The 24,844-nt window shown below is 38.4% G+C and overlaps 1 protein-coding gene across 1 annotated transcript in view; it reads right to left on the bottom strand.

The window, feature by feature from the left end:
- RALBP1 (ralA binding protein 1) overlaps positions 1–24,844 on the bottom strand; it is a 55,659-nt gene that overhangs the window by 4,294 nt on the left and 26,521 nt on the right. Inside the window, exons 2-7 of the mRNA XM_032309523.1 lie at positions 20,021–20,319; positions 17,486–17,944; positions 13,436–13,785; positions 11,816–11,977; positions 10,691–10,822; positions 4,252–4,359 (exon numbers count right to left, since the gene is read on the bottom strand). Coding sequence (XP_032165414.1) covers positions 4,252–4,359; positions 10,691–10,822; positions 11,816–11,977; positions 13,436–13,785; positions 17,486–17,944; positions 20,021–20,264 — 1,455 coding nt within the window. The 5' untranslated portion in view covers positions 20,265–20,319. The remainder of the gene's footprint in view (positions 1–4,251; positions 4,360–10,690; positions 10,823–11,815; positions 11,978–13,435; positions 13,786–17,485; positions 17,945–20,020; positions 20,320–24,844) is intronic.

The following is a 24,844-nucleotide window of genomic DNA, read 5'->3' as shown; positions in this document are numbered from 1 at the left end:
CATTCATTTCTGATTAAACTCTAGAAGATTCCAGAACAGAGTTAAGGTTGACTTAAGAAGTTCAGAGGGAAAGAAAGGAGCTCACCTTCAGCTCTACACCTAGAACAATAGATACTAAAGAACTATTTGTCAAATCAATGAAAAATAAAACAAGTTATCTCCAACAACTTTCAACCACAAAGAATAAAATCAAAATAAATATTATCAGCAACAACAATCAGAACTGTGATGGGGCGCCTGGGTGGCTCAGTTGGTTAAGGCACTACCTTAGGCTTGGGTCATGATCCCGGAGTCCTAGGATCAAGTCCCATGTCAGACTTCCCTTGCTCTGCAGGGAGCCACCTCCTCCCCTCCCTCTGTCTCTCCCACTGCTTATGCTCTCTTTCCTCTCTCTCTCTGTCAAATAAATAAAATCTTTTTTTAAAAAAATCTGTACTATTACATTTTAAGAATCCCAAATTTTGTGGTCAGGAAGAACTATTAAAGTCCAATCTCATTAATATGGAAGAAGAACAACTAATCTGTAAGTTGGGGAAAACACATAGAACTCAGACCTGTGTATGAATAAGATAAGATTAAGCACCTAGGGGGCACCTGGGTGGCTCAGTAGGTTAAAGCCTCTGCCTTCAGCTCAGGTCATGATCCCAGGGTCCTGGGATGGAGCCCCGCATCAGGCTCTCTGCTCAGCAGGGAGCCTGCTTCCTCCTCTCTCTCTCTGCCTGCCTCTCTGTCTACTTGTGATCTCTGTCAAGTAAATAAAATATTAAAAAAAAAAAAAAAGATTAAGCACTTAGAACAGTGTCCAGTAAAAAGTAATCAGCAGAAGGTAGTTTCTTTCTCCAGCAGAACACTTAAGGAAATGCCACATAAAGGTAAGAACAAATACAACAGGCATGATCCCTCTCAGGCTACCAAATCATCTTACAACTTTTTTTAAAAGATTCACACCTCTGTAGTTGAGCTTCTCAAATTTAATATATGACGATCATTAAGAGTCTTGCAACACACTCCTGAGCAAGCAACAGGTCAAAGATGAAATCTAATTATCTAGTAATGAATCAAAGTGGAAACACAACATGTCCAAAGTACGGGATCCAGCAAAACTAACTCAAAAAGGGAAGTTTATGGTACAAATGCCCTCACTAAGAAAAAAGTCCTGAAACAACCTATCTCTACACCTCAAGGAACTAGAAATAGAACAAACTAACCCTAAAATTAGTGGAAGGGAGGAAATGATACAGATCAGAGCAGAAATAAATGAAATAGAGACTAGAAAATCAATATAAAAGATCAATAAAACTAAGAGTTGATTTTTCAAAAAAAATAGCACACCTGTAGCTAGACTAAAAGAACTCAAAACCATAAATCAAAGAGGAAACACTACAATTGATACCACGGAAATACAGAACATTGTAAGAGATTACTATAAGCATTTATACACCAACAAACTGGATAACCTAGAAGAGAAGGAAATGTTCCGAGAAACATATTACCTACAAAGACTGAATCAAAAAGACTGAGTATCTGAACAGAGCAATACAAAGATTGACTCAATAATCAAAAATTGCCTAACCAAACAAAAACCAGGACCAGATGGCTTCACAAGTGAATTCTACCAAATATCTAAAGAAATAATTCCAATCCTTTTCAAACTCTTCCAAGAAAACTTAAAAATGCTCCCAAACCTCTTTTTACAAGGCCAGCATTACCCTCGTCCCAGAGCCAAAGACATTACACGAAAGTAACAGGCTGGCACCCCTGATGAACATAGATGCAAAAATCCTCAACACATACCAGCAAACCAAATTCAACAATACATTAAAAAGACCACACAACATGATCAAATGGGATTTATCTCTGGAGAGCAAGGACAGTTCAACACATGCAAATCAATAAATGTGATACACCACACTGACAGAATGAAAGATAAAAAATCCTATGATCATAATCTCAGTAGATGCCAAAAAGCATTAGACAAAATTAAAGTTTTTCCTCTCATTATAAAAAGTCTTAACAAAGTGGGTATAGAAGGAACACAGATCATCGTAATAAAGGCCACATTTGGCAAGCCCACAGGTAACATCATACTCAACAGTTAAAGGTTAAAAGCATTTCCTCTAAGATCAGGAACAACACAATTATGCCCACTCTCACTTCTATTTACTATTTACTACTGGAAGTCCTAGTTAGAGTAATTAGACAAGGAAAAGAAATAAAAGGTATCCAAATTGGAAAGAAGTAAAATTGTCTCTGTTTGCAGACTATATATTCCATATATAGAAAACCCTAAAGATGCTACCAAAACAACAGAAAACAAAAAACCTGTTAAACCCATTCTGTAAAGTTGCAGAATATAAAATCAACATACAAAAATCCGTTGTATTTTTGTATACTAGCAAACTATCTGAAAAAGAAATTAAGAAAATCCTATTTACAATAGCATCAGAAAATAAAATATTTTGAATAAATTTAACCAAGGAAGTAAAAGATATATTAAAAACTAAAACATTGATGAAAAAACTGAAGACACAAATACATGGAAAAATACCCATGTTCACAGATCAGAAGAAGTAATATTGTTAAAATGTTCATACTACCCAGAGAGATCTAGAGATTCAAAATTCCAATGGTGTTTTTCACAGAAATAGGAAAAAAACAATCCTAAAATTTATACAGAACCAAAACAGTCTGTTAGTATCAAAGCAATCCTGAACAAAAGGAACAAAGTTGGAGGCATCACACTACCTGATTTCAAAGTATACTGATTTCAAAAGCTTTATTTAATAAAACAGTATGTTACTGGTGAAATAGAGACCAACAGAGTGGAACAGAGAGCCAAAAATAAATCCACCCATTTACGGCCAACTCATCTTCGCAAAGTGCCAAGAACATGTACAGGGAAAGGACCATCCCTTCAATAAATGGTGTAGGGAAACTTGTCTTCCACATGCCAAAGAATAAAACTGGACACTTAACCTCATTCCATATATATAAGTCAATTCATAATGAATTAAAGATTTAAATATAAGACCTAAACTATGTAACTATTAGGAAAAAACAGGTTTTTCAGGAAAAACACTGGTCTAGGCAATGAATTTTTAGATATGACCCCCCAAAGCAGGCAAACTAAAGCAAAAAATAGACAAATGGGATGGCATCAAACTAAAAAGCAAAGGAAAAAGTCAAAAGAGTAAGAAGACAACCTATGGAATAGGTGAAAATATTTGCAAACCACATATCAGGTAAGGGGTGAATATTCCTAAGTTTCTAAGGAATGCAACCAATATAACAGGTAGAACACAACCAACCCATTTCAAAAATGGCAAAGGACCTGAACAGACATTTCTAAACAGAAGACCTACAAATCACCAGTAGATATACCAAAAGATGCTCAACATAACTTATCAGGAAAATGAAAATCAAAACCACAATGAGATATTACCTCACAACTGTTAGGATGACTATTATTTAAAAAAACAAAACAAAAAAAAACAACCATTGGCATGGAACTCATACACTGTTATGGGAATGTAAACGGAAGGCAGCCATTACGGCAAATAGAATGGAGGAACTACCATATGATCCAGCAATTCCATCTCTGGGTTTAAACCCTAAGAAAATGAAAAGGATACTGAAAAGATACCTGCACTGCCATGTTCACTGCAGCATTATTCACGATAGTCAAAAGATGAAAACAACTCAGTGGTCAATGCACAAATGGATAAAGATGTGGGTGTGCACAGACACATACACTGGAGTATTATTCAGCACTCAGCACTGAGAGAAGGAAACCCTGCCATTTTAGGATAACATGGATAAACCTGGAGGACATGATGCTAAATGAAAAAAGCCAGAGAAAGGCAGACTGTATGATCTCACTTTTAGGTGGAATTAAAAAAAAAAAAAAAGTAGAACTCATAATAGTAGAGAGCAAAACAGTGATTACCAGAGGCTGGGGGAGAGAGAAGATGAGGGGATATTGGTCAAAAGATACAAAGTTGCAATTACAAAGGACTAGTAAGTCTAGAGATCTAGAGTATCTAGATCTCTGGAAATACACTAAAGGAATGGATTTCAGGTGCTCCCATCACAAAAGGAAAAGGCAGTTAGATGAGAAGACAATGTTAATAAGCTTTATTGTAATCATTTCTCTATGTATAGGTCTATCAAATCATCATGCTATACACTTTAAATATGTACAATTTTTTTTTTTAAAGGATTTTGAAAAACAGAAGAAAAAGGTTAGCTTACCTGGGCAAGGAGAATATTTATAACTTCCTCATTTTCATTCATTTCTTCTTTGGAAACATCCTCTTTTGAAAGACTGGCAATCTCTTGTGCAATCTTGGTTTCACACTCCTGTTCAAATAAGACAAACGAAGAACTGGTCAGCCCAAATGTAACACATATTCAACAATTTCACACCATCACCATTTAGAAGTTTCCTTCTCATTTCCTAGAGCTGAAAAGGTACAGTTACAGCCAGGCGAACTATCTGGCTAGAGGAGGAGTTGTTAACTGGGCTTGGAAAATAACATGCAGATCTTGGTTTGTGGCTGCACCATGAAAATGGTCAATTCTGGTTAATGTGTTCACCATTTCTGGAACCCATCCATATAAAATTATATCCTGTGATACTTTTTTAGAGAAAGGGTGTCAATTTTAAGTATGCAATTCAATTAATTTTGACAAATGAATACAGCCAAGTCACCACCACCACAATCACGATATAAACATTCCCATCACCACACAAAGTACCTTTCACCATCTGCTGGCACCTGACAACCACTGACTTATTTTTCATTGCTATAGTTTTCCCTTTTCTTGAGTTTCATATAAATTGAGTCGATCCATAAGAAATATTTTATATGTGGCTTCCTTCACACAGAATAATGGTTTTTTTAAACTATTCATCTACTTTGCTGTTTGTATTAGTAGTCTGCTGAGTAATATGCCATGATACACCAATCTGTTCATCCATTCACCAGCTGATGGACATTTGGGTCCTTCCTAATTTTGAGCTATTCTAACTAGAGCTGTTATGAATATTTCATACGTATATGTTTTGTGTGGGTATGTGCTTTCTTCTTTTAAATACTTAAAAGTGAGATTGCTTGGTCATATGGTAACCATATGTTTAACTTTGAAAGAAACTGCCAAACTGTTTTCCAAAATTACTATACCATTTTACATTACCAAGAGCAACAATGAGAGGTCCAGTTGCCCCATGTACTTGTCAACACCCGGTTTTTGTGTTTTTTTTTTCTTTTTACTTGTTTTTCTAGAGAGGGAGAAAGAGGGGAAGAGAGCAGAGGGGAGGGGCAGACAGAGAGAAAATCCCAAGCAGGCTAGAAGCCCGATACAGGGCTCAATCTCATGACCCTGAAATCATGACCTGAGCCAAAAATCAAGAGGAAGATGTTTAACTGACGGAACCATCCAGGCGCCCCAATACCTCGTATTTTCAATTTTAGTCATTCTTGTTGGCGTGTGGTAGTACCTCATTGTGACTTCAATTTTTATTTCTTTAATGACTAATGATATTGAGCATCTTTGCATGTGCTTATTTGCCATTTGTACATGATCTTTGGTAAAGTGCCTTTTCAACTTTTTTGCCTTTTTTTAAAATTTTTAAATTTTTTAGCCTTTTTAAAACTGAATTATTAATTGTAACAAATGTACCGTACTCTGGTGGGAGAGCAGAATATATACAGGAAATCTCTGTACCTTCCTCTCAATTTTGCTGTGAACCTAAATCTGCTTCCAAAAAAATAAAGTCTAAAAAAACCCTGAATTGTTTGTCTTTTGAGTTTTTTAATATATTCTAGTCCTTTATCAGGTATGTGTTTTTGCAGAATATTTTGTCACAGCCTCTGATTTGTATATTCATTTTCTTAATGGTGTCTTTTGAGGAGCATGTTTTAGCATGCCGATAAAGTGTAATCTAACAAATTTTTGAGAGAGGAGGGACAGAAAGCACATATGAGCAAGAGTGGGGAGGGGGGTGGAAAGGCAGGTGGCACAAGAGAGAGGGAGAAGCAGACTCCCCGATGAGCAGAGAACCGGATGCGGGGCTCCATCCCAGGACCCTGGGATCATGACCTGAGCCGAAGGCAAACACTTAACCAATTGAGCCACCCAGGCGCCCTAACAAATTTTTCTTTTACAATTCATGCGTATTGTGTCCTATTTAAGAAATCACTGCCTAAGCCAAAGTCATTAAGATCTTCTACGTTTAAAAAAAAGAAAAAAAAATCTATGTTTTCTTCTGGAAGTTTGCTTTTTTGTTTTTTGTTGTTGTTTTTTTGTTTGTTTGTTTTTAGGTCTTAATGTATGACTCATTTTAACTTAATTTCTGTATATGCAGTGTGGAAAGAGTCAAGGTTTTGTTTGGTTATTCTTTTTTGGTATATAGATATCCAACTGTCCCAATACCATTTATTGAAAAGAAAATCCTTCCCCACAGAACTTTTTTTTTTTTTTAAAAGATTTTATTTATTAATTTGATAGAGACAGGGAGAGAGGGAACAGAAACAGCTAGAGCAGGAGAGGGAGAAGCAGGCCTCCCACCAAGCAGGGAGCCTGATGCAGGGCTCAATCGCAAGACCCTGGGATCATGACCTGAGCCAAAGGCAGACACTTAACGACGGAGCCACCAAGGTGCTCCTCCCCACAGAACTTTTATCCTCTTTGCTGAAAATTAATTGTCCATATGAGTGTGGTCTATTTCTGGACTTCCTATTCTACGTCTACTTTTATCCAATATCCACTGTCTTGATTACTGTAGCTTAATAGTAAATCTTAAAATCAGGTAATGTGAATCCTCCAACGTTGTTCTTTTTCCACAGTCATTTAGAACATTTGTATTTCCATATAAATTTTAGAAAAGCCTGTTAATTTCCACAAAAAAACCCTGTTGAGATTTTGACTGGGACTGACTCCACAGATCAATTTGAGAATATCTAACATCTTAAAAATATTGAGATGCAAAAAAAAAAAAAAAAAAAAAAAAAAAAAAAAAAATCGAGATGCATCACTCTATTTATTTTAGGTCTTTATTTTTCTTTTTAGGTCCAATATCCAACTGCTCATTTGCTAATCTCAAGAAATACAATAGAGTACTGTGCATCTAATCTTGTAACCCAGAACCCTGCTAAATTCACTTATTAGGTTTTTTACAGATTCCTTAGGATTTTGTATGTAAACAGTCATGTAGTCTACATATAAAGACTCTCTTTCAATCTGTATACCTTTTTCTCTTTATTGTACTAGCTAGAATGAACCTCCAGTAAAACGCTGAACAGAATGGTGAAAGCAGAAAAACTTGCCTTATATACCCAATCTTAGGAGAAAGCATTCAGACTTTCACTACTGTGTACAAAATTAACCACAGATTTTTTTCAGGCTATATCAGGCTGAGAATGACATTTGCTGAAAGCTTTTATCATGAATAAGTGCTGTATTCTGCTAAATGCTTTTCTGCATTTACTGATACGATCTTGTAGTTTTTCTTCTTACCATAATAAATTAAATTACTTCTATCTTTAAATTTATTTTTTGAAAAATAATTTTTAAAAATAAGTTTATTATTTTAAAAATAAATTTATTTTATCTTTAGAAGTAATTTATTCCTGGATGGGCATGGGGAGGGAATAAAAAAATAGAAATAATTTATCCCTCAAAGTTGAAATCAACTTGACAGAATCTCATGAAAATTTATGAATGAATTAGCACGTATAAAAAGACAGCATGAAGAAAACTGACAAAGGTAATCTATCCTTTTCTATGCGCTGTCACAACTCCTTTTTTCAGGAGAGAAGGAGAAGTAAGAGTAATGAAAATCAAACACACATTATCCCTGTCACAGGTCTGAGACCCTTCATTTGGAGTCTGGTGGGCAAAGGGACATGGTTCATAATTACAACCATGAGGTCAGTCAGTCAGTCATTGATTCCAGGCTGAAGCATGAAGGGGACAATAATGACAACAGGCACAGGAAACAAAAGATAGATAATCTGGTAAGCAGGAGAAAATAAGGAAGAAAAATACACAAAGGCTTTTGCTAGTCTGCCAGTCCTGGAGTACATGTGTAAAAAACCCCATGAATGCTTCCTTTCTGATGACGCTTACTCCACATAAATGTACACTTGCCCAGTCTGATGAATGCTAATGTTCCCTAGAAGTAACACTGGGGCCTGTCACTGAATTTGCACACGGACTGTAAGACGGTCTAGAGATCTGAGATCTGAGCCTCAGTGTGGCTGAGCAACTTCCAGGCTCAGAGCCAAGCACCACACACTGAGCCCGAGGAGATCAAAAGTCTGACTCGTGCACCCCAACCTTATCAGGAGTCACATGCTAGTCTTCCTATTATTAGGTGAATAAAACTCCTCCTGATCTTCAGTACCTCTTTGTGTTTCCAAAGAGCTGACTCAAAGGCCTCCAATTCCCCAGCAGTCTCTGAAATGTCTCACTATCCAACTGCTCTGTTTACAAGTACAACCAAGCAGAAAATGACAAAACACCTTTCAGTAAAATCATCTGTTTAATTAAAAAAAGAAAACAAAAAAACAACAACTTTCTGGAGAGATTCCCTATTAGGATGAAATTTACCAGCTATATGAAACTACTTTCAGTTACTAGCCCCCCAAAACTACCTTTGCCTATAGCAAAATGTAGGTATTTATACATACATTTTCTTTGATGCTATTAAAGATTTATTTATTTTAGACAGAGTGGGAAGGAGGGTCAAAGGAGAGAGAGAGTTTAAGCAGACTGTGGCTGAGCTTGGAGCCTGATGCAAGGCTAGATCTCACAACCCTGAAATCAGGACCTGAGGCGAAACCAAGAGTCAGATGCTTAACCGACTGCACCACCCAGGCGCCCCTTCTTTGATGCCACTAACGATGTTACTACAGGGGCACCTGGCTGGCTCTCCATCCGGACTGTGCATTTAAACCCCACACTAGGAGTAAAGCTTTAAGACAGTTATACAGATTGTTTTAGCTTTATTCTTAAGAAAATGTTTGTCCCTCTTCATTAATAAAACCATGACTTGCACATTTATCTACTGAATTTCATGGGTCAAACATTAACAAGGCCAACACTGGGTCATCTCAGTGAACTGAGTCAGTGCCTGTAGAAATGGCCTACGTTGTCGGCTAGTCAGTCCACAAGGTGCTTTTTATATTTTGTTACTTTGGTAACAAAGGTGTACCCGGCCAGCTCGGTTGGTAGAGCATGTCACTCTGGAATTTAATGTCATGAGTTCAAGCCTCATGCTGGGCACAGAGTTTACTTAAATTACAAGAATAGAAGAGTGATTCCCTATTACACTTCACAGATTGAAAAGTTGTTGATGCTTTGCCCCATTATTGTTTGTACATCTTCTCTTTAAGCATGCACTTGAACATTTTTGGTTTTTTTGTGTGTGTGTGTTTGTTTTTAACAAAGAACAGGGGTGTGCAGAGAGAGGGGGAGGGAGGGAGAGAGAGACTCTTAGGCAGGCTCCATGTCCAGTGCAGAGCCTGACAGGGGACTTGATCTCACAACCCTGAGATGGTAAACTGAGCCAGAATCAAGAGTCAGACACAACCAACTGAGCCACTCAGGGGCACATGCACCTAAATATTTCAGTGTAGATTTTTTAAACAACAAACATACTCATATTAATATGGTATAATTATCAAAATCAGAACATTTTAAGATTGACCCAATTTTCTAGTCCAGCCTGTTTCAGCAATTATCCCAAGTGTCTTTCATAACACTTCATCAAACTGCCCAGGATCCAACAGAAGGTCCACTTATTGTACTTTGTTGTGTCTGTGTGGTCTGTGGAATAGTTCCTCAGCCTTCGTCTTTCACGACTTTCATATTCTCTCTGTGTGTGTGTGTGTGTGTGTGTGTGTGTGTGTGTGTGTTTTATTCTCCAGCTGTGTTCACTGAGCACCTGAAACCCGTGCTATGACAGTAGCCGTGAACACACCTGAGCATCCAGATCTTGATTTCTAAATACTGAAAGGAACCATGGCTCTTTGGACAAACAGCCAACTGCAGGGCTGGGCTAGAGAAAATACAAGATAAACCTCGAACATTCTGTTGTGCCAGAAAGAAAGGAAACCTCAAAAACTGATGAGTGCATGTCAGAACACTGGAGCCACTCGAGCGGTTCTTACTGGCCAAATATGTATCAATTAGATTATAAAAGTATTGATTACAATATCACACGAAGTATCAATAAATAAATTAAAAAGGTAAAAAAAAAAAAAAGCAACTTTCTAAATTAAACATTTTCCTGGTATCAAACTGTATATAATCATTAACTGGAACATTTAAGCAAATAAATTTCCCATCAGGAACTTCACTTCAGGAAACATGTATATATTGTGTTTTTAAAAGAAACTAACTGGGGCGCCTGGGTGGCTCAGCTGTTAAGTGTCTGCCTTTGGCTCAAGTCATGATCCAGGAATCTTGGGATCAAGCCCCGAATCCGGATCCCTGTTCAGTGGGAAGCCTGCTTCTCCCTCTCTCACTCCCTCTGCTTGTGTTCCCTCTCTTGCTGTGTCTGTCTCTGTCAAATAAATAAATCTTTAAAAGGAACTAACTTAAAATAGTATATAAAGAAAATTCCAGCACATTCAGTTTATATTCCATTATAAACATGATATATCAAAATGACAAATTTACTCACCTGTCTTTTAGCTTCTCTCAGTTTCCTTTTGAGGGCTGTCAAAATTCTTTGTACTTCCCATAATCTTTCTTCTTTAGATAAATCCTTTACCCCAGCCTGCAGATCTCGATGTAAACAATTCAAAAGAAACTCCTAGAAGACAACATGCCACACAATGAGTAGTGTCCCATGTCTTATCATCTTAAAACCACATCCACATGCAATTTCTCAAGATGTATAACCAACTATCTTTCATTTATCACTAAGGGAACGAAATAATGGCATGAATTATTTTTTCAAGCATATGACTGCAAAATCCTTTTCTGCCTGGACATTGGGTTCTCGTCATTAATTTACACCAGTTGACTAACAGTTCGTTCCTATCCCTTCCTATCAACAACTAATAATGGGAGCTCAAAGTAGATAAAGGAAAGAAAATCAAATAGGAATTTGATAACGTGTATGCAAATAAAAGACATAATAATCATCAAATATAAGTAGATTTCTCAGTCTTGAATTTCTTGACCAGTTTTGCTAAACACACACACAACCAGATGAACGATGTCTTCTACCAAAGTAGCACAGTGGAAAAGCACAGGATTTGGGTCAAATCCCGGTTCTATAGTTCAGTAACTACGTGGCACAGGGTCAGATATTTCGTTTCCCCAAATTTCTTTGTATCTGTAAAATATGGCTGGTCACAGCAACCTTGTCCAGATAAGCTAACATTTTTGGACTCCTTACAACATACCTGGCAGCATTATCTCATCTATGGTAATAAGCTTCACATCAAAACACAAAATGACCCATTTTAAAATGGGATCACCATGGCTTACAGTTTGACCAATCTGCCTAAAAATCAGTCCGCTAAGAGAACCTAGCAAGAACTTAAGGCCAGGTCCTTTGATTTCAAAACTGTGTTCTTTCTACAATATTCTCACTTCACTGGCATGAGAGTGCCAGACAGAAATTTCTGCCTTCCATGTGCCATGAACAATGTGTCTAACATAGTTCCAGGCACACATAAATGCTCAGTGAACAAGAACTGCTCCTACTAATCATCACTACCAATCATCGTCATCATCCAAAACGGTCAGAGCAAAGGTAGGCTCTTTGGGGCTGAAGCGTGGGGCTGAGCACACACACCTGTCTTCTGATCTCCTCCTTGATGTTCTCCTGGGTCTCTGGCAGTGTGGGCATAGTGGCCATGTTAGACCATCGAAGAGGTTTTGTCACTTGCTTTAGTATCACATTTCCAAAGAGCTCTTGCACATGTGTGAAAAACACATATAGGACACGATTGCTAATCTAAGAAAAAATAAATAAAAAGATTTGCAAAAAAAAAAAAAAACCTATTCAAATTATCATTTTATTTCATTTAATTTGCGTCTGTTGCATAGTACATCCTTTAATCCTAGACATGGGGATGGCAATTTTCTTCAGTAGTGACCAGATATGCTTTGCTAATCAATGGCCAACTGAAAGAAAAGAACGGAAAGGCAGCAAGAGTTCAGTGAGTATTCCAGCACCGTAAGGAACTGGGGGGAAAAAAGGACAGGAGAAAGGATGCAGAAGTCACTGGCCATCAATTTGCTCTTTTTTAGCAATATAATATTAACGGATTTTAAAAATCTTATGTTCTTTATTCTCAAGTTATTTTGAGACCTTTAAACTCACACAAGTAGATCCATTGAGGAACACGAAGGAAGTAAGAGCACTTGCAGGTGTCAAGCTGGGCTGAGTGCAAGAACCCTGACTCCAGAAACGATGCCTTGTGGGCAGATATGCACAGCTAGCATTTAAATATGATGCTCATATGCTGGGAGATCAGGACATTAATTATTTTCTACCTAACACTTACAATACACTTGAACCTTCTATGAAATAACTGTCCCCAATATAGTAATATCAAGTAACAATGTAGTATTTACCAAATTCTGAAAGCCTGACTAGTCTGAATGATCAAACTGAAATCTGAGAAACAGTTTACCTCCTAAACACAATCAATGAACAAACAAAGTGTAAGAAAATACCCTCTTACAACTGTGCATTATAACAGTGGCTGATAATAACCTAGTATACTGGCCAAAGAGCGAGCTTAAAATAAAAATACAACCATCACTCCATTTTTTTGTCTTTTGTGTCTGGCTTCAATAAAATATCAATAATTCTAATTAAAGGAAAATATATGCTCTGCGCCAGCACCAAGTGAGGAGCAATAAACAAATGCCAAATATTTATGTTGTAAAGAGACACCAATTAACACACTACCCAGTTCCCTGAAATGCCCCCTCAGATTAAATTTCTGTAACATCCTTCCCTAGGATCTGTCTTTATGAATGAAATCACCAGGTTAAGTCCCTGACCAAACAAATGACGTTAGGCCCCCTTGTGCCTGAGTCTGATATGTGGACATGATATAATGAGGCAACAGTGCTATTCGAAAAAATAAATCTTTGAAATTCTACAGATGAACTCCATAATCGTGGGTACCATGGGCTTCCCCTCTACTCATGACGGATCACTGTCATCAGAAATGGGTTTAGAAACCCACACCAAAGACTGTACAATACTCAAATTACAAAGCTACACGCTGGTCATATGATGACACTGTCCATATCCTGAAAGAAAAAGACCAATATTCAGGCTAATCTACCGTCTACATTTGCTGGTTAACTGTTTCTGTATGCGACCCAGCAACAGAAAATGTCTCTGACACTCCCCAGGGTCAGCGTCAGAGGGCACGTGCGCAGAAAGGCCATGTACCTGAACCGTTGGGCTGAGCACTATAGAAATGTTCTGTATATTCATTTTTGTTTCCAGTTCCTTTGCGATAACATGGTCCATGTGCACGATCAGCCAAGAAATCAGAAGATAGTTACATTCTGGCAGTTCTTTGAGCAAGCGCTGGAATTCCTGCACCTTCTCGCTCTCTGTGCTCCTCCCACATGCCTCCTCAAAGCGAGGCATCAGCTCTTTGGTAAGCAGATTCTCCGGAAGGTCTCGCAAATACTGCTTCAACAAACTGGCTACAGTGTTAGGTTCATACTCTTCCAAATTGGGAGACTCCTCTCTGTCATAGGCCGCTTTCAGCTCATCCACCTTTGATTTAATTCCTAAAAACATTCAAATTCCAAAGAAAAAGAGTGTCAAGCAAATATAAATAATCAAACAGCTTTTTTTTAGCACAGTACCCACTCCTCGGGGGAGATCTGGGGAGAGCCAATCTGACAATAACAAACCTCTAGTTAGGAAGTATTTATCCGCTCAAGGTGTGCACAATTCCTCTATGAAGAAAGTAATACGAAAAACCACACTGTGTGGGTGAATTCAACCAAAAGCTAAATAATGGAAACTCAATACTTAGAAAAAAAACATCAGAGCAATCACAGAATATCTTAAGTTTCAAAACATGCCAAGTGACTCGGGGGGCATTTTTTTTTTTTTTTTTTTAAGTTTAAATCTAGGTAGGTAAAAATTCAGGCAGACATTCAACTACAATCCAAGCATAAATCTTGCTCCACATGAGTGGCCAACTGCCTTTTCTAACAAATCACAAGACTGACAACATAAAACACAACTCAGCATTTATAAATGTGTCCAAAAAGTTGTGAATAATTACTTCTTTATAACATATGATAAAGGCAAAAGGTGGGTTTGCTGTCTTTGAAAAATCTTATCCATTAAATAAACCCCATCTGATTTCTATTTTTAAGTTTCAATTGTTATTTTCTTAATCTGAAACACAGCTGGAACCAAAAAAAGTGAAACTTGGGTTTCTAAAATCAAATTGTTTTGCTTTTCTTACAGGACAGAAAGAAATGCTGACACACAAAATGACTGTTTTTCAAATATTTTTTAAGTTTTTAAGTCCTTAGGCCGATCTGCATTTAAGTGATATGGATTCATAAAAGTACAAGGTAGCTTTCTGTTGTGTTTATTACTCAAAACTTTAGGCCAATTATTTGAAACAAGCCACAGATTAAGGCCAAGAGACTGTAATGGTTGATGCAAATACTCCAGCGTCATCTAATCTGAACAGCATTTTATAATCAATAGTGCTTACATCCAGAATTTGGCCTTCCTTATCTTATGTGAAAACCTTCCATTACAATAAGTCTGTAATTTATCCAGCACTGACAAAATTGATAACTCAATTTTATCCATTGAAAATATGAGTATAAGAAATTTTATCAATTGAAAGTATTAAAGTAAGAAGACAAAGCTTATTTTTATATAATGGTCATTTTGAAAAAGAAAATAATTCTCATTTTTTTTAAAAAAGATCTTATTTATTTATTTATTTGAGGAGGGGAGGAGCAGAGGGAGAGGGATAAGCAGACTTGGTGACGAGTGTGGAGCCTGACGTGGGGGTCAATCCCATAACCCTGAGATCACAACCTGAACCGAAATCGAGAGGTGGATGCTTAACTGCCTAAGCCACCTCCGTGCCTCAATAAACCCCTTTTTCTTGAGTGACAACTTCAAGTAAAATTCTTAGCAAAGACCTACTCTCTCTATTTATATGTATCTAATTTTTCTCCCCCATCTGCCTATCCAGAAAACTGCTCAAGTAAATAATTAAAATATGTGTCTGGTTTGCTGTTACTCTGAAATTATCAAAATGTTTTCTTTTTAAGAATTGGACACTTCAAATAGAACATCCTAGGTAAAGAAAGAGCATGTCCAAAATGACATATATTTGTTCTAAAACTGGAATTTACATACAAATAAGTAAGAGCCAAAAATCTCCAGCAGGAAACAGTATTGCTATGGGCATTCAAAGAAAGAAAAGTCACAGCCATAAACTCTAATCCAGAATGCAGCACACTGTCAGAGCTTAAAAAATAATAAAAAATTGATCAAAGCAGAAGCTCAGCCTCCAGGAGTCAGTGATCAGGGGAACAGCTCCATTTGAACGTTCTGACACACAAAGAGAGGAGTTCTGCAACTCTGACTCTCCAAAAGAATGCAAACATCAAAAATAGGTCAAAAACAAAAGAATCCTTTGAACAAAGCTGTAGAAACTCTTCAGAGAAACTTTCACCTCCAACAAAATTCCTTCCTGCCTATCAAACATGTGAGAGAAGCAGCTATCTCAGTCAGTACTGTTTAAATCTTTACAAATCAATTAATCATTAGTTAGGGGTTTTTTCATCTTACTTAGCTTTAAAAGTCAAATCCTGGGGGGCTCCTGGGGGGCTCAGCCCATTAAGCAGCTGCCTTCAGTTCAGGTCATGATCCCAAAGTCCTGAGATCGAGCACCACATCAGGCTCCCTGCTCAGTGGAGAACCTGCTTCTCCCTCTCCCTCTGCTTACTGCTCTGCCTACCTGTGCGCTCGCTCTCTCTCTCTCTCTCTCTCTCTGTCAAATAAATAAATAAAATCCTTAAAAAAACAAAAGATAAAAGCTAAATTTTCAAATTCATTTAAATGTGTTTATCTCCATGTTACTAGAGAGTTATAAATTCAAATTCAATGCCTAACTTGTGGATTTTATTTTCTAGAAAATGGTTCACATGTTAGCTAGAATACTCTTAAAAACAATGACAAGCTATCTAGCGGACTAGGTAAAGGGTTCCCCAAATACCAAAGGTGCCTGTCCCTTCCCAAAAAAAGAAAAAAAACAAACCTGCCCTCTAAAAATGTTTATGAGCCAAATAAATGGAAAAACTCAAGGAGTCTCTCTATATATTCTAAATGTGTATGATTTGATTCATAATGAAAACGTGTGACCAACAAGTTTTTATAAAACAGATCTCCAGTATTAAGAAACTGAATCACAGGAAGGCAATGATCTGGAGCACAGATGTTGCCACAGGCAGGACAGACTTCCACCCTATATAGTTCAAAAGTCCTACTACTTTGTAAGAAACAATCTTTTTCCTTTAAATAGTACAATAGTATACATTATGCTTGATTTTAGACACCTGAATGTATTCTATTCTTGCCAAACATGAAATTTTAATTTTCACAGATAGGGAACATACATAGATGGAATTTCCATCCATAGATGGATTTTCCATCCATAGATGGAAAATCAATTTTACTCATCTATGAAACAGCTGCACGCAGCTGACAAAAGCATTCACATTTGGGCCTAAACATTTAGCAAGTAACATTTGTATGTCCCTTAGCCGAACTCAGGGAAGAGGATTATGTCAATAAGTGTCTCGTGGGGGGCGTCTGGGTGGCTCAGTGGTTTAAAGCCTCTGCCTTCAGCTCAGGTCATGATCTCAGGGTCCTGGGATCGAGCCCTGCTTCGGGCTCTCTGCTCAGCAGGGAACCTGCTTCCCTTCCTCTCTCTGCCTGCTGCTCTGCCTACTTGTGATCTCTATTTGTCAAATAAATAAATAAAAAAAATCTTAAAAAAAAAAGTGTCTCGCGGCCAAGACGCATTGTTCACCCAGATACCCTTCCTTGTCCTGCTCATCTCCCTCACAACGCTGAGCCCTGCTCAGAGAGGAAGGAGGCGGGAAGAATAAAGCACAGTCTGAGCACACCAGAGGGAAGGGACGCTACTCAGATACTTCACTTAGACTCAGGGGGCTGCTCCCCACTGTGAAAACTAGTGTGGAAAGCCTCCTAAGGGAAGGGAATATCACAGAAAAGCAAACTGTGGAGGGAGACACACACACGCATGCACGCAGGCACGCGCGCGCCGGGTGGGGATTTCTGCTCAACTGGAAGGATGGAGGAAATGGACAAGACTTAGGACCCATGCAATAATTTTCCTCACAAGCCAATCATTTTCCTTCCTGTGAAAAACGGAAGTGAATTTTCAGACCACCCAAGAGGAGCGCATGTCTCCAGTACCTGACACTCTGTAAATGCCTTCGCACTTCATGCCGTACTTCTCCACGTAATCCACGCACTCGCGGAACACCGCCGGCAGCCGGATGCCGTCGTACATCATGGTCCGCTCAGCTGCATCAGTCAGGGGAACTCCGAAAATGGGCTTGAGATTGGGGACGTCCATCTGAGGCACCTCTGGCTCCTGAATTGGCTTCTTCTTTTTCTTCTTTTCCTTCCACTGTTTAACAACATCAGCTGCTGTCAAGTCTTTCGACTTCTTCTCTTTATGTTTCTCTTCTTTGTGCTTTTCTTCTTTATGTTTTTCCTCTTTGGGTTTCTCTTTTATTTTAAAATCCTTCTCTTTCTTTTTAGAAAAGCTGGGCTTCTTAAAAACATGGATTCCCTTGGACCTTTTCATTTTGGAAGGACTTTCAGCTTCATCTCCAGAGCTATCTTCCTGAAAGGCAGCATAGCCTTCAGCTGCCAAAGAAGTACAGGAAATAGAAGTCATCTATCTGTTTAATGTCAACCCGGCCATAAAATTCCTAAAAACAGGACCCAAAAAAAAGTGCTACCGGGCACTGGCTACCTCGCTTTTCACTCTTGGTCAATGCCTCCTGGGTACTGCCAGTAATGAAACGGGTTTCTTCTCGGGTCAAAGGAGATGAGGCAGTGACATCTCCTGACCACAAGAGAGGGAAATGCAAAGGACTAGTTACCTTTACGACTGGTTTTAGGTGGAGTTTTGGCAAACCAAGTATTATGAATACACAACAAAGGGATCTACAGGGAGGGCTAATGGAAAGGGTCCTTCTATAATAGAGCTTTTTCTCATCATCTGACAAGGTGCTCTTACTTACTTTAGATTTTTTCCACACATTTGGTCCCTGTAATTTGAAGCAGTCTGACACCATGACACAAATGGCACTGGTGTTTGGAGGCTCCCGTACTTCCCCTATCACACCCCGCCCTCCTGTCACTATCTGTTAAGTTCCTTCTGGAGACTGGAGCAGGGACTGAAGACTCAGGTGGATGGAGGACAGAGCCAGGAGATTCCCTCGCCTCTGGGAGGTCGCTGACACATCCACCCATTTCCCAGCATCTCGAGCCCTGGTTTCCACACTGACACTTGCTTTGTATCATATTAGAACTATCCTAGCTTGGTTTTGTTGCCTCCAAATATAATTCTCCTATTCTTTTCTTTAGCCAGCTGCCTTAAAAGCTATTTTGTAACAAAGATAAAAAACTATTTCACAAATCACCCTCTATTTAAAATACTACAACCAGAAGGGCGGGAACACGGAGGGCATGATACCATGATATAAAGCCAATGCAGTTCTCAGACAATGCTGGTGTGAGTGTAAACTGGTACAACCACTTTGGAAAATTGTTTTGCAAGATCTACTACTGCTAAAATGAGCATGGCCTATAAGAGAGGAACTCCAATCGCAGGCATACACAACGGAAATGGATAAACACCTGCGACACTCACAGAATGAGTAGAAATACTCATTCATTTTATCATCTCAAGTTATATTCCATTCATCACACATTTCAATCCTCAAAGAGCTTTTGTAGAAAGCACCAGCTACCTTAAGTACTAGAAGCCCTATTCATGAGCCAAAGAAGGAAAACAACCCAAATGACCAATAACAGCAGAGTACATTCTAATATATTAATGCAACGAAACAAAATCCGGCAATAAAAATGAACTAATTACTGTCACGTTAAACAACATGGATGAATCTAACAAATGTAACTTTGGGCGGAAGAAACTAGATGCAAAAGGAAATATGCTTAATTTTTATAAATTCAAAATTAGGCAGCTTCAAGCTATATTGAAAGAAGCTTTACCTCTGGGAAGGGTGGGGGATTCGCTTTGAAGGGATAATGGAAGGGAATTTCAAGGGTGTTGATAACACTCTATTTCCAGATGCTTCTAATTACAAGGACATATATCCATTTTGCGATATCTCATTCAAGTTATACACAATGTGTCCATCCTACCTCAGTGTTATGCTTCAAAAAACAAATTAACTTAAAAATATCATAAAATTCAAAATAAAGCAATACTTGAAATAACTCAACTGATCTGCTTTTAACATACTAAAGAGCTATGCTTAAACAACTCACCTTTCCTACTGAATAGGAACTATAAATAGAATACATTATGGTATTTGCTTAAGACAAACAAATAACAACTTTTTTCAGTTCCAATAAAGTGTAGTACCCTAAATGGCTTACACAACCTAGCCAAGAAAGTAATAGTCTATATAAGTAAAATTCCAGTATCTACTTCTTATACATTATGTAAAATAACCAATATAAGAAACTTCTACCAAAAAACTTTACCATTTCTGGAAACTTGGTATTTTTATTCACAAGAATAGGACCCTAAAATACAACTCTAGTATACAAAAATTGAGACCCAGAAAAGTAAAGAACAGAGAATGTCAAACAAGAGTCTTTGGACATATTCCAGAAGACAGCAGGTAAGGGATCAGAGTAAGAGTTTATCTAAAACATATCAAAAGCATAGAGAAAAATGGCACTTACTCCTTTTTTCTTTTTTCTTAAATTTTCCTTTTTTCTTCCCATGGTCTTTCTCATCATCAGACACTATGTCAGGAGGTTCATGGAGGCTGTCATGGGGAGGCGAGGGCTCGCCGGTGCGGTACAATCCAGGGAACTTAGTAGGGCTGATCTCCTCAGAGCTGGGGGTTCGGGTAAGACCACTGCCATGCTCCACCCTGCGGTGTTCACTGGGGCTGCTGGTGGGGGGCAGGAAGCACTCAGTCATTCTGCCTCCCTGATGAGACAGTGAAGAGGGTTTCTCTGTTACCTATCCATTACACCTGCACATAAGGGAAAAAGGTCATCAACACCAACCAAAACACAAAAGCACCAAACACACACAAAACATAGTGAGTAATCTTGCATTTACAAATCAAAAACATTTCTCTTCACGACCCCTCTTTAGAAATACTCATTCATTTTATCATCTCAAGTTATATTCCATTCATCACACATTTCAATCCTCAAAGAGCTTTTGTAGAAAGCACCAGCTACCTTAAGTCCTAGAAAAATAAACCAAATGAAAATCAGAGTTCTCAAAGTAGTATACAGAGTTTCTTTTACAAAGAAGTCCCCCATTGTAAGGGGTTTCATTTTGGTGGCTACATAAATCTTACTATTTTCTTTAAGGTTATGAACAAACAACTATAAATAATAAATTATAAAAACAACTTATATAGCTATGCATGAATAGTTCAGAATCATAATTAAAATTTACAATAGCTGTAGTGATATATTTGATGATTCACGCAATTATAGATGCTTAAATTCTATACTGCATGATATTAAGTCATTTCTGTGTTGATAATAACTATTTTATTTTGTACTGAAATTCTGTTGAAAGAAACAAGGGAGCCCTTATTTGCTCAATCCTAAAATACAAACAAAATAGATTAACTGGAACGGACACTGCAAAGGACACAGTAAGAACTCAAGATTTGTTCACTTTTTCTTCCTTAGAGGTTACAGTCCACATACAGTGTTCTAAAGTTACTTGGATTAGTTCTTATTCCTCATTAATATACTTATGATATTCATTTGGAAAACTATTAGGATCACTTGTTTCTCTTTGTGCTTACTTTTAAGGTTATTTTGCAATTTAAAAAATCCATAAGCCCTAAATGACAAGACCTTTTCTGACCATGAACACAGGCAAGACAAGCAAATATAAAAAAAAAAAAAATTTTTTTAATTGCAATTTGCAAGAGCTTAAGTTCTTTAAACTGCAAAGAGTTCTTACAAATCAATAAAAATATGAACAAATCAACCACACAAAGGATATGATGTAATTCATAGAAAAATGACTAATATCCATATGAAAATAATGTTCAAGTACAATTCTAATTTTTTAAAAGATTATTTATTTATTTATTTGACACAGAGAGAGAGAGAGATCACAAGTAGGCGGGGGGGGAGGGGAGGGCGGAAGCAGATTCCCTGATGAGCAGAGAGCCTGATGTGGAGCTCCATCCCAAGACCCTGAGACCACAACCTGAGCTGACACTGAGCCATCGAGGCCCCCCAGAGCTCCAAAGAAAGGGGAAGCCAGAACACAGCTGCCAGGAAGGAGCATAGCTGTAAACTACAGAAATAAACCCGCTGATAGGCATTCCTTCCACACTGAGCCATTTTGTCCTATGCTCCCCTGGCTTTGTGCACGTTGTCTTCATTCCAGAGAAGCCAGCCCTCCTTCCCGCACTTCTGCATGGCCAATGCACACTTATCCTTCACCATGATGCCTAAAAATGGGTATGAAGAATCTTTTTGAAGTGATGGAAACAGCCTAGATTTGGATGGTGGTAACGGTTACAACAAACTGGTCGATTTACTAAAAATCACTGAATTACACACTTAAAGTGGGCAGATCTTATGATACGTAAATTATACCTAAATAAAGCTGTTCTTTAGGGGCACCTGGGTGGCTCAGTGGGTTAAGCCGCTGCCTTCGGCTCGGGTCATGATCTCAGAGTCCTGGGATTGAGCCCCGCGTCAGGCTCTCTGCTCAGCAGGGAGCCTGCTTCCTCCTCTCTCTCTGCCTGCCTCTCTGCCTGCTTGTGATCTCTCCCTGTCAAATCAATAAATAAAATCTTAAAAAAAAAAAAAAAAGGCTATTCTTTAAAAAAAAAAAAAAAAAGGAACAATTACCAGCAACATTTTATCCAGGAATCCTCCCTCATCACTCCTTTTCCATGCTCCCAAAATCTCCCAAACACACCTCCGGCACTGCAAGCCCTGTGCTGTTTTACTTGACTGGGCACCCATCTATCCTGTCCAGCAAATTTGTAAGTTCCAGCATTTAACACAACACAGGCATTACAGGAGGTACTCAAACATTTCCTTAATGAACTAATTAGTTTTTTCCATGCTCTTAACATACTGTGTACTGCCGATGAGACAAAGACTAGAAGAAGTGAACCCTTTGCCCTACATTTTAATTAAGGAAACAAAGCAATGGAACCCAAATTTTATTTTAATTCCTGTGGCTTCAGCAACATTCACATACATTAACTAACCTTAGTACATCCTGGGAGAAAAGAAGTACTTTTCATGTTCACAAACAGGAGTGGGTCACAGTGACTTACCCTAAGTCACACAGCAAGAAGGAAAACTGGGATCTACCCTGAAAGCATCCTTTCTTCCCATTACACTGCCCTTCGTGTCGACCATGCAGAGGAGAGAACATGCATGCCAGGAGGAACGGCACCGTACAGACACAAGCAGGAACACAGAGCTTATTTGTGGGATGGCAGCAAGCCTGGTCTGATGGGAGCAGTTCCTGGGAAGGGCAGGAAAGGCATGGAAAGACGAGGTGGGTTCTAACTGAATGCCAACTCAGGGCCCAGCTGAAGACGTCAGCCTTGATGTAGCCAAGTCATCACTAATTCCAAAGCCAGCAAGCGACAAAACTGGCAGTAAGAGGAGTAAGGGCAAGAATATATACAACCAAATGCCACACAGATTTGGGTTGTTCTCTCCTGTCCTACAGAATTTTGTAACCTATGTCTACAAACACACACGTTCTCCCAGTTCATTTGTTATCATTACTCAGTTTCCATCCTAGACTAGTGGAGAAGACAGGTTTCCCTATAAAGCGTTCAACAGATTATCTTGCAAAAAAACTACTTGAGACAAATATTTGTTGACTTGCCTCCCCAAGAGTTGGGAAAGAGTAGAAGGAAGGGCAGCAGCTAACAGCATACATGAAGGGTGAAGGTCTAAATGCACAATGATTTAAAAGTATTAATATGCTTCCATTAGGACACACGGGAGCACTGGAGGAGCCACTTCACCAAATAAATGGGCAGAAGCAGCTTAGAAGGTCCCTGGTAAATCTGAGTATAAGTAGCCTAAGGTAAGAAAATAAAACAAATATTAGAAATTCCAACTTCTAAGGCAACAGAAGAACTGATGTAAATTTGTAAAGATTTGAAAAAAAGAACACTTATCCCCACTCCTCTTGGTAAGTACAACTAAAAATCCTGAATATTAGTTAAAAAAAAAAAAAGACAATAAGACTGACAGATAAGAAGGCTGGTGGTTAGAGACCTCAGGATTTTTTTTTTCTTTTTTAAGATTTTACTTATTTATTTGACAGAGATCACAAGTAGGCAGAGAGGCAGGCAGAGAGAGAGAGGGAAGCAGGGTCCCCGCTGAGCAGAGAGCCCTATGCGGGGCTCATCCCAGGACCCCAGGATCAGGACCTGAGCCGAAGGTACAGGCTTTAACCCACTGAGCCACCCAGGTGCCTCAGGATTCTAAGAACAGAGTGGGGAGTTTCCAGAGTTTTCTTTTTGCCTCTACATCCCAGAAAACTTTTAAGATAATAGTGGAGTTAGTAAACAGCTCCAGGCAAACACCAGAAAAATCTGTAGCCCTGCCCACAACCGCACCAATAAGAGGGAGATAAGAGTGGCACCCTCAAGGGGTGCCCCAGGTGGGGAGCTGGGCCTTCCACACCTGCCAGCTGCTAAGATTACTCTGCTCTTGCAAGGGTGTCAATGGAGACCATGTGAAGGATCTGGACTTCCATCCCAAACTTAAGTAACTAAGAGCCCCATTCCACTCCTGCTGGGTAGTCTCAGAAGAGGCCTAGAGAAGAATCAGAATTTTCAGCATCACCCAGTGGTAATGAGGCCACCCCAACTCAGTGTCAATGGAGACCACATGGAAGCCAGAAGCAAAAGAGGAAAAGAAAACCTCCAAAGAAAAGATTAATTACACAGAAAACAAACTGCAATATAGAACTAAAAACCAGTAATTACACTATAGGCAATGAACTAAGCATTCCAATAAAAAGGCAGAGATAATCAGACTGCACAAAAAAGCAAGATTCAGTGATACACTGTTTATAAGAGATCTACTTTAAAGATAATTATTATACAGAAAGGTTAAAAACAAACGAATGGTAAAGATACACCATACAAACCCATAACGTCAGAAAAATGGAATGACTGTAATACCAGACAATAAACTGCAATACAAGAAACACTGCCAGAAGAAAAGGATGTCCCCACAATCATAAACGATGCAATTCTACACACGTACATGACTCATAACAGAACTCCAAATACATGAAGCAAAACTGACAGAAGTACAAAGAGAGAAATAGACAAATCCCCATTTATCTCAGAACTCTCAGTAAATGACGAAACAAGTAAATATAGGCAAAAATATCTCAGGTGGAACACAAAAAGCACAAAGCACAAACCATAAAAGAACAAATTGATAAATGAGATTTCATCAAAAGCTAACTAAACCATCTACACACTGAAAGAAAATTAAATTAGGAAAATTAAACAACAATCC

The sequence above is a fragment of the Mustela erminea genome, chromosome 13, assembly GCF_009829155.1.
Source record: "Mustela erminea isolate mMusErm1 chromosome 13, mMusErm1.Pri, whole genome shotgun sequence".
In the NCBI taxonomy this organism is placed as follows: domain Eukaryota; kingdom Metazoa; phylum Chordata; class Mammalia; order Carnivora; family Mustelidae; genus Mustela; species Mustela erminea.
Note: the sequence above shows the minus strand (reverse complement) of the source record. Positions and strands in the feature narration are given on the sequence as shown.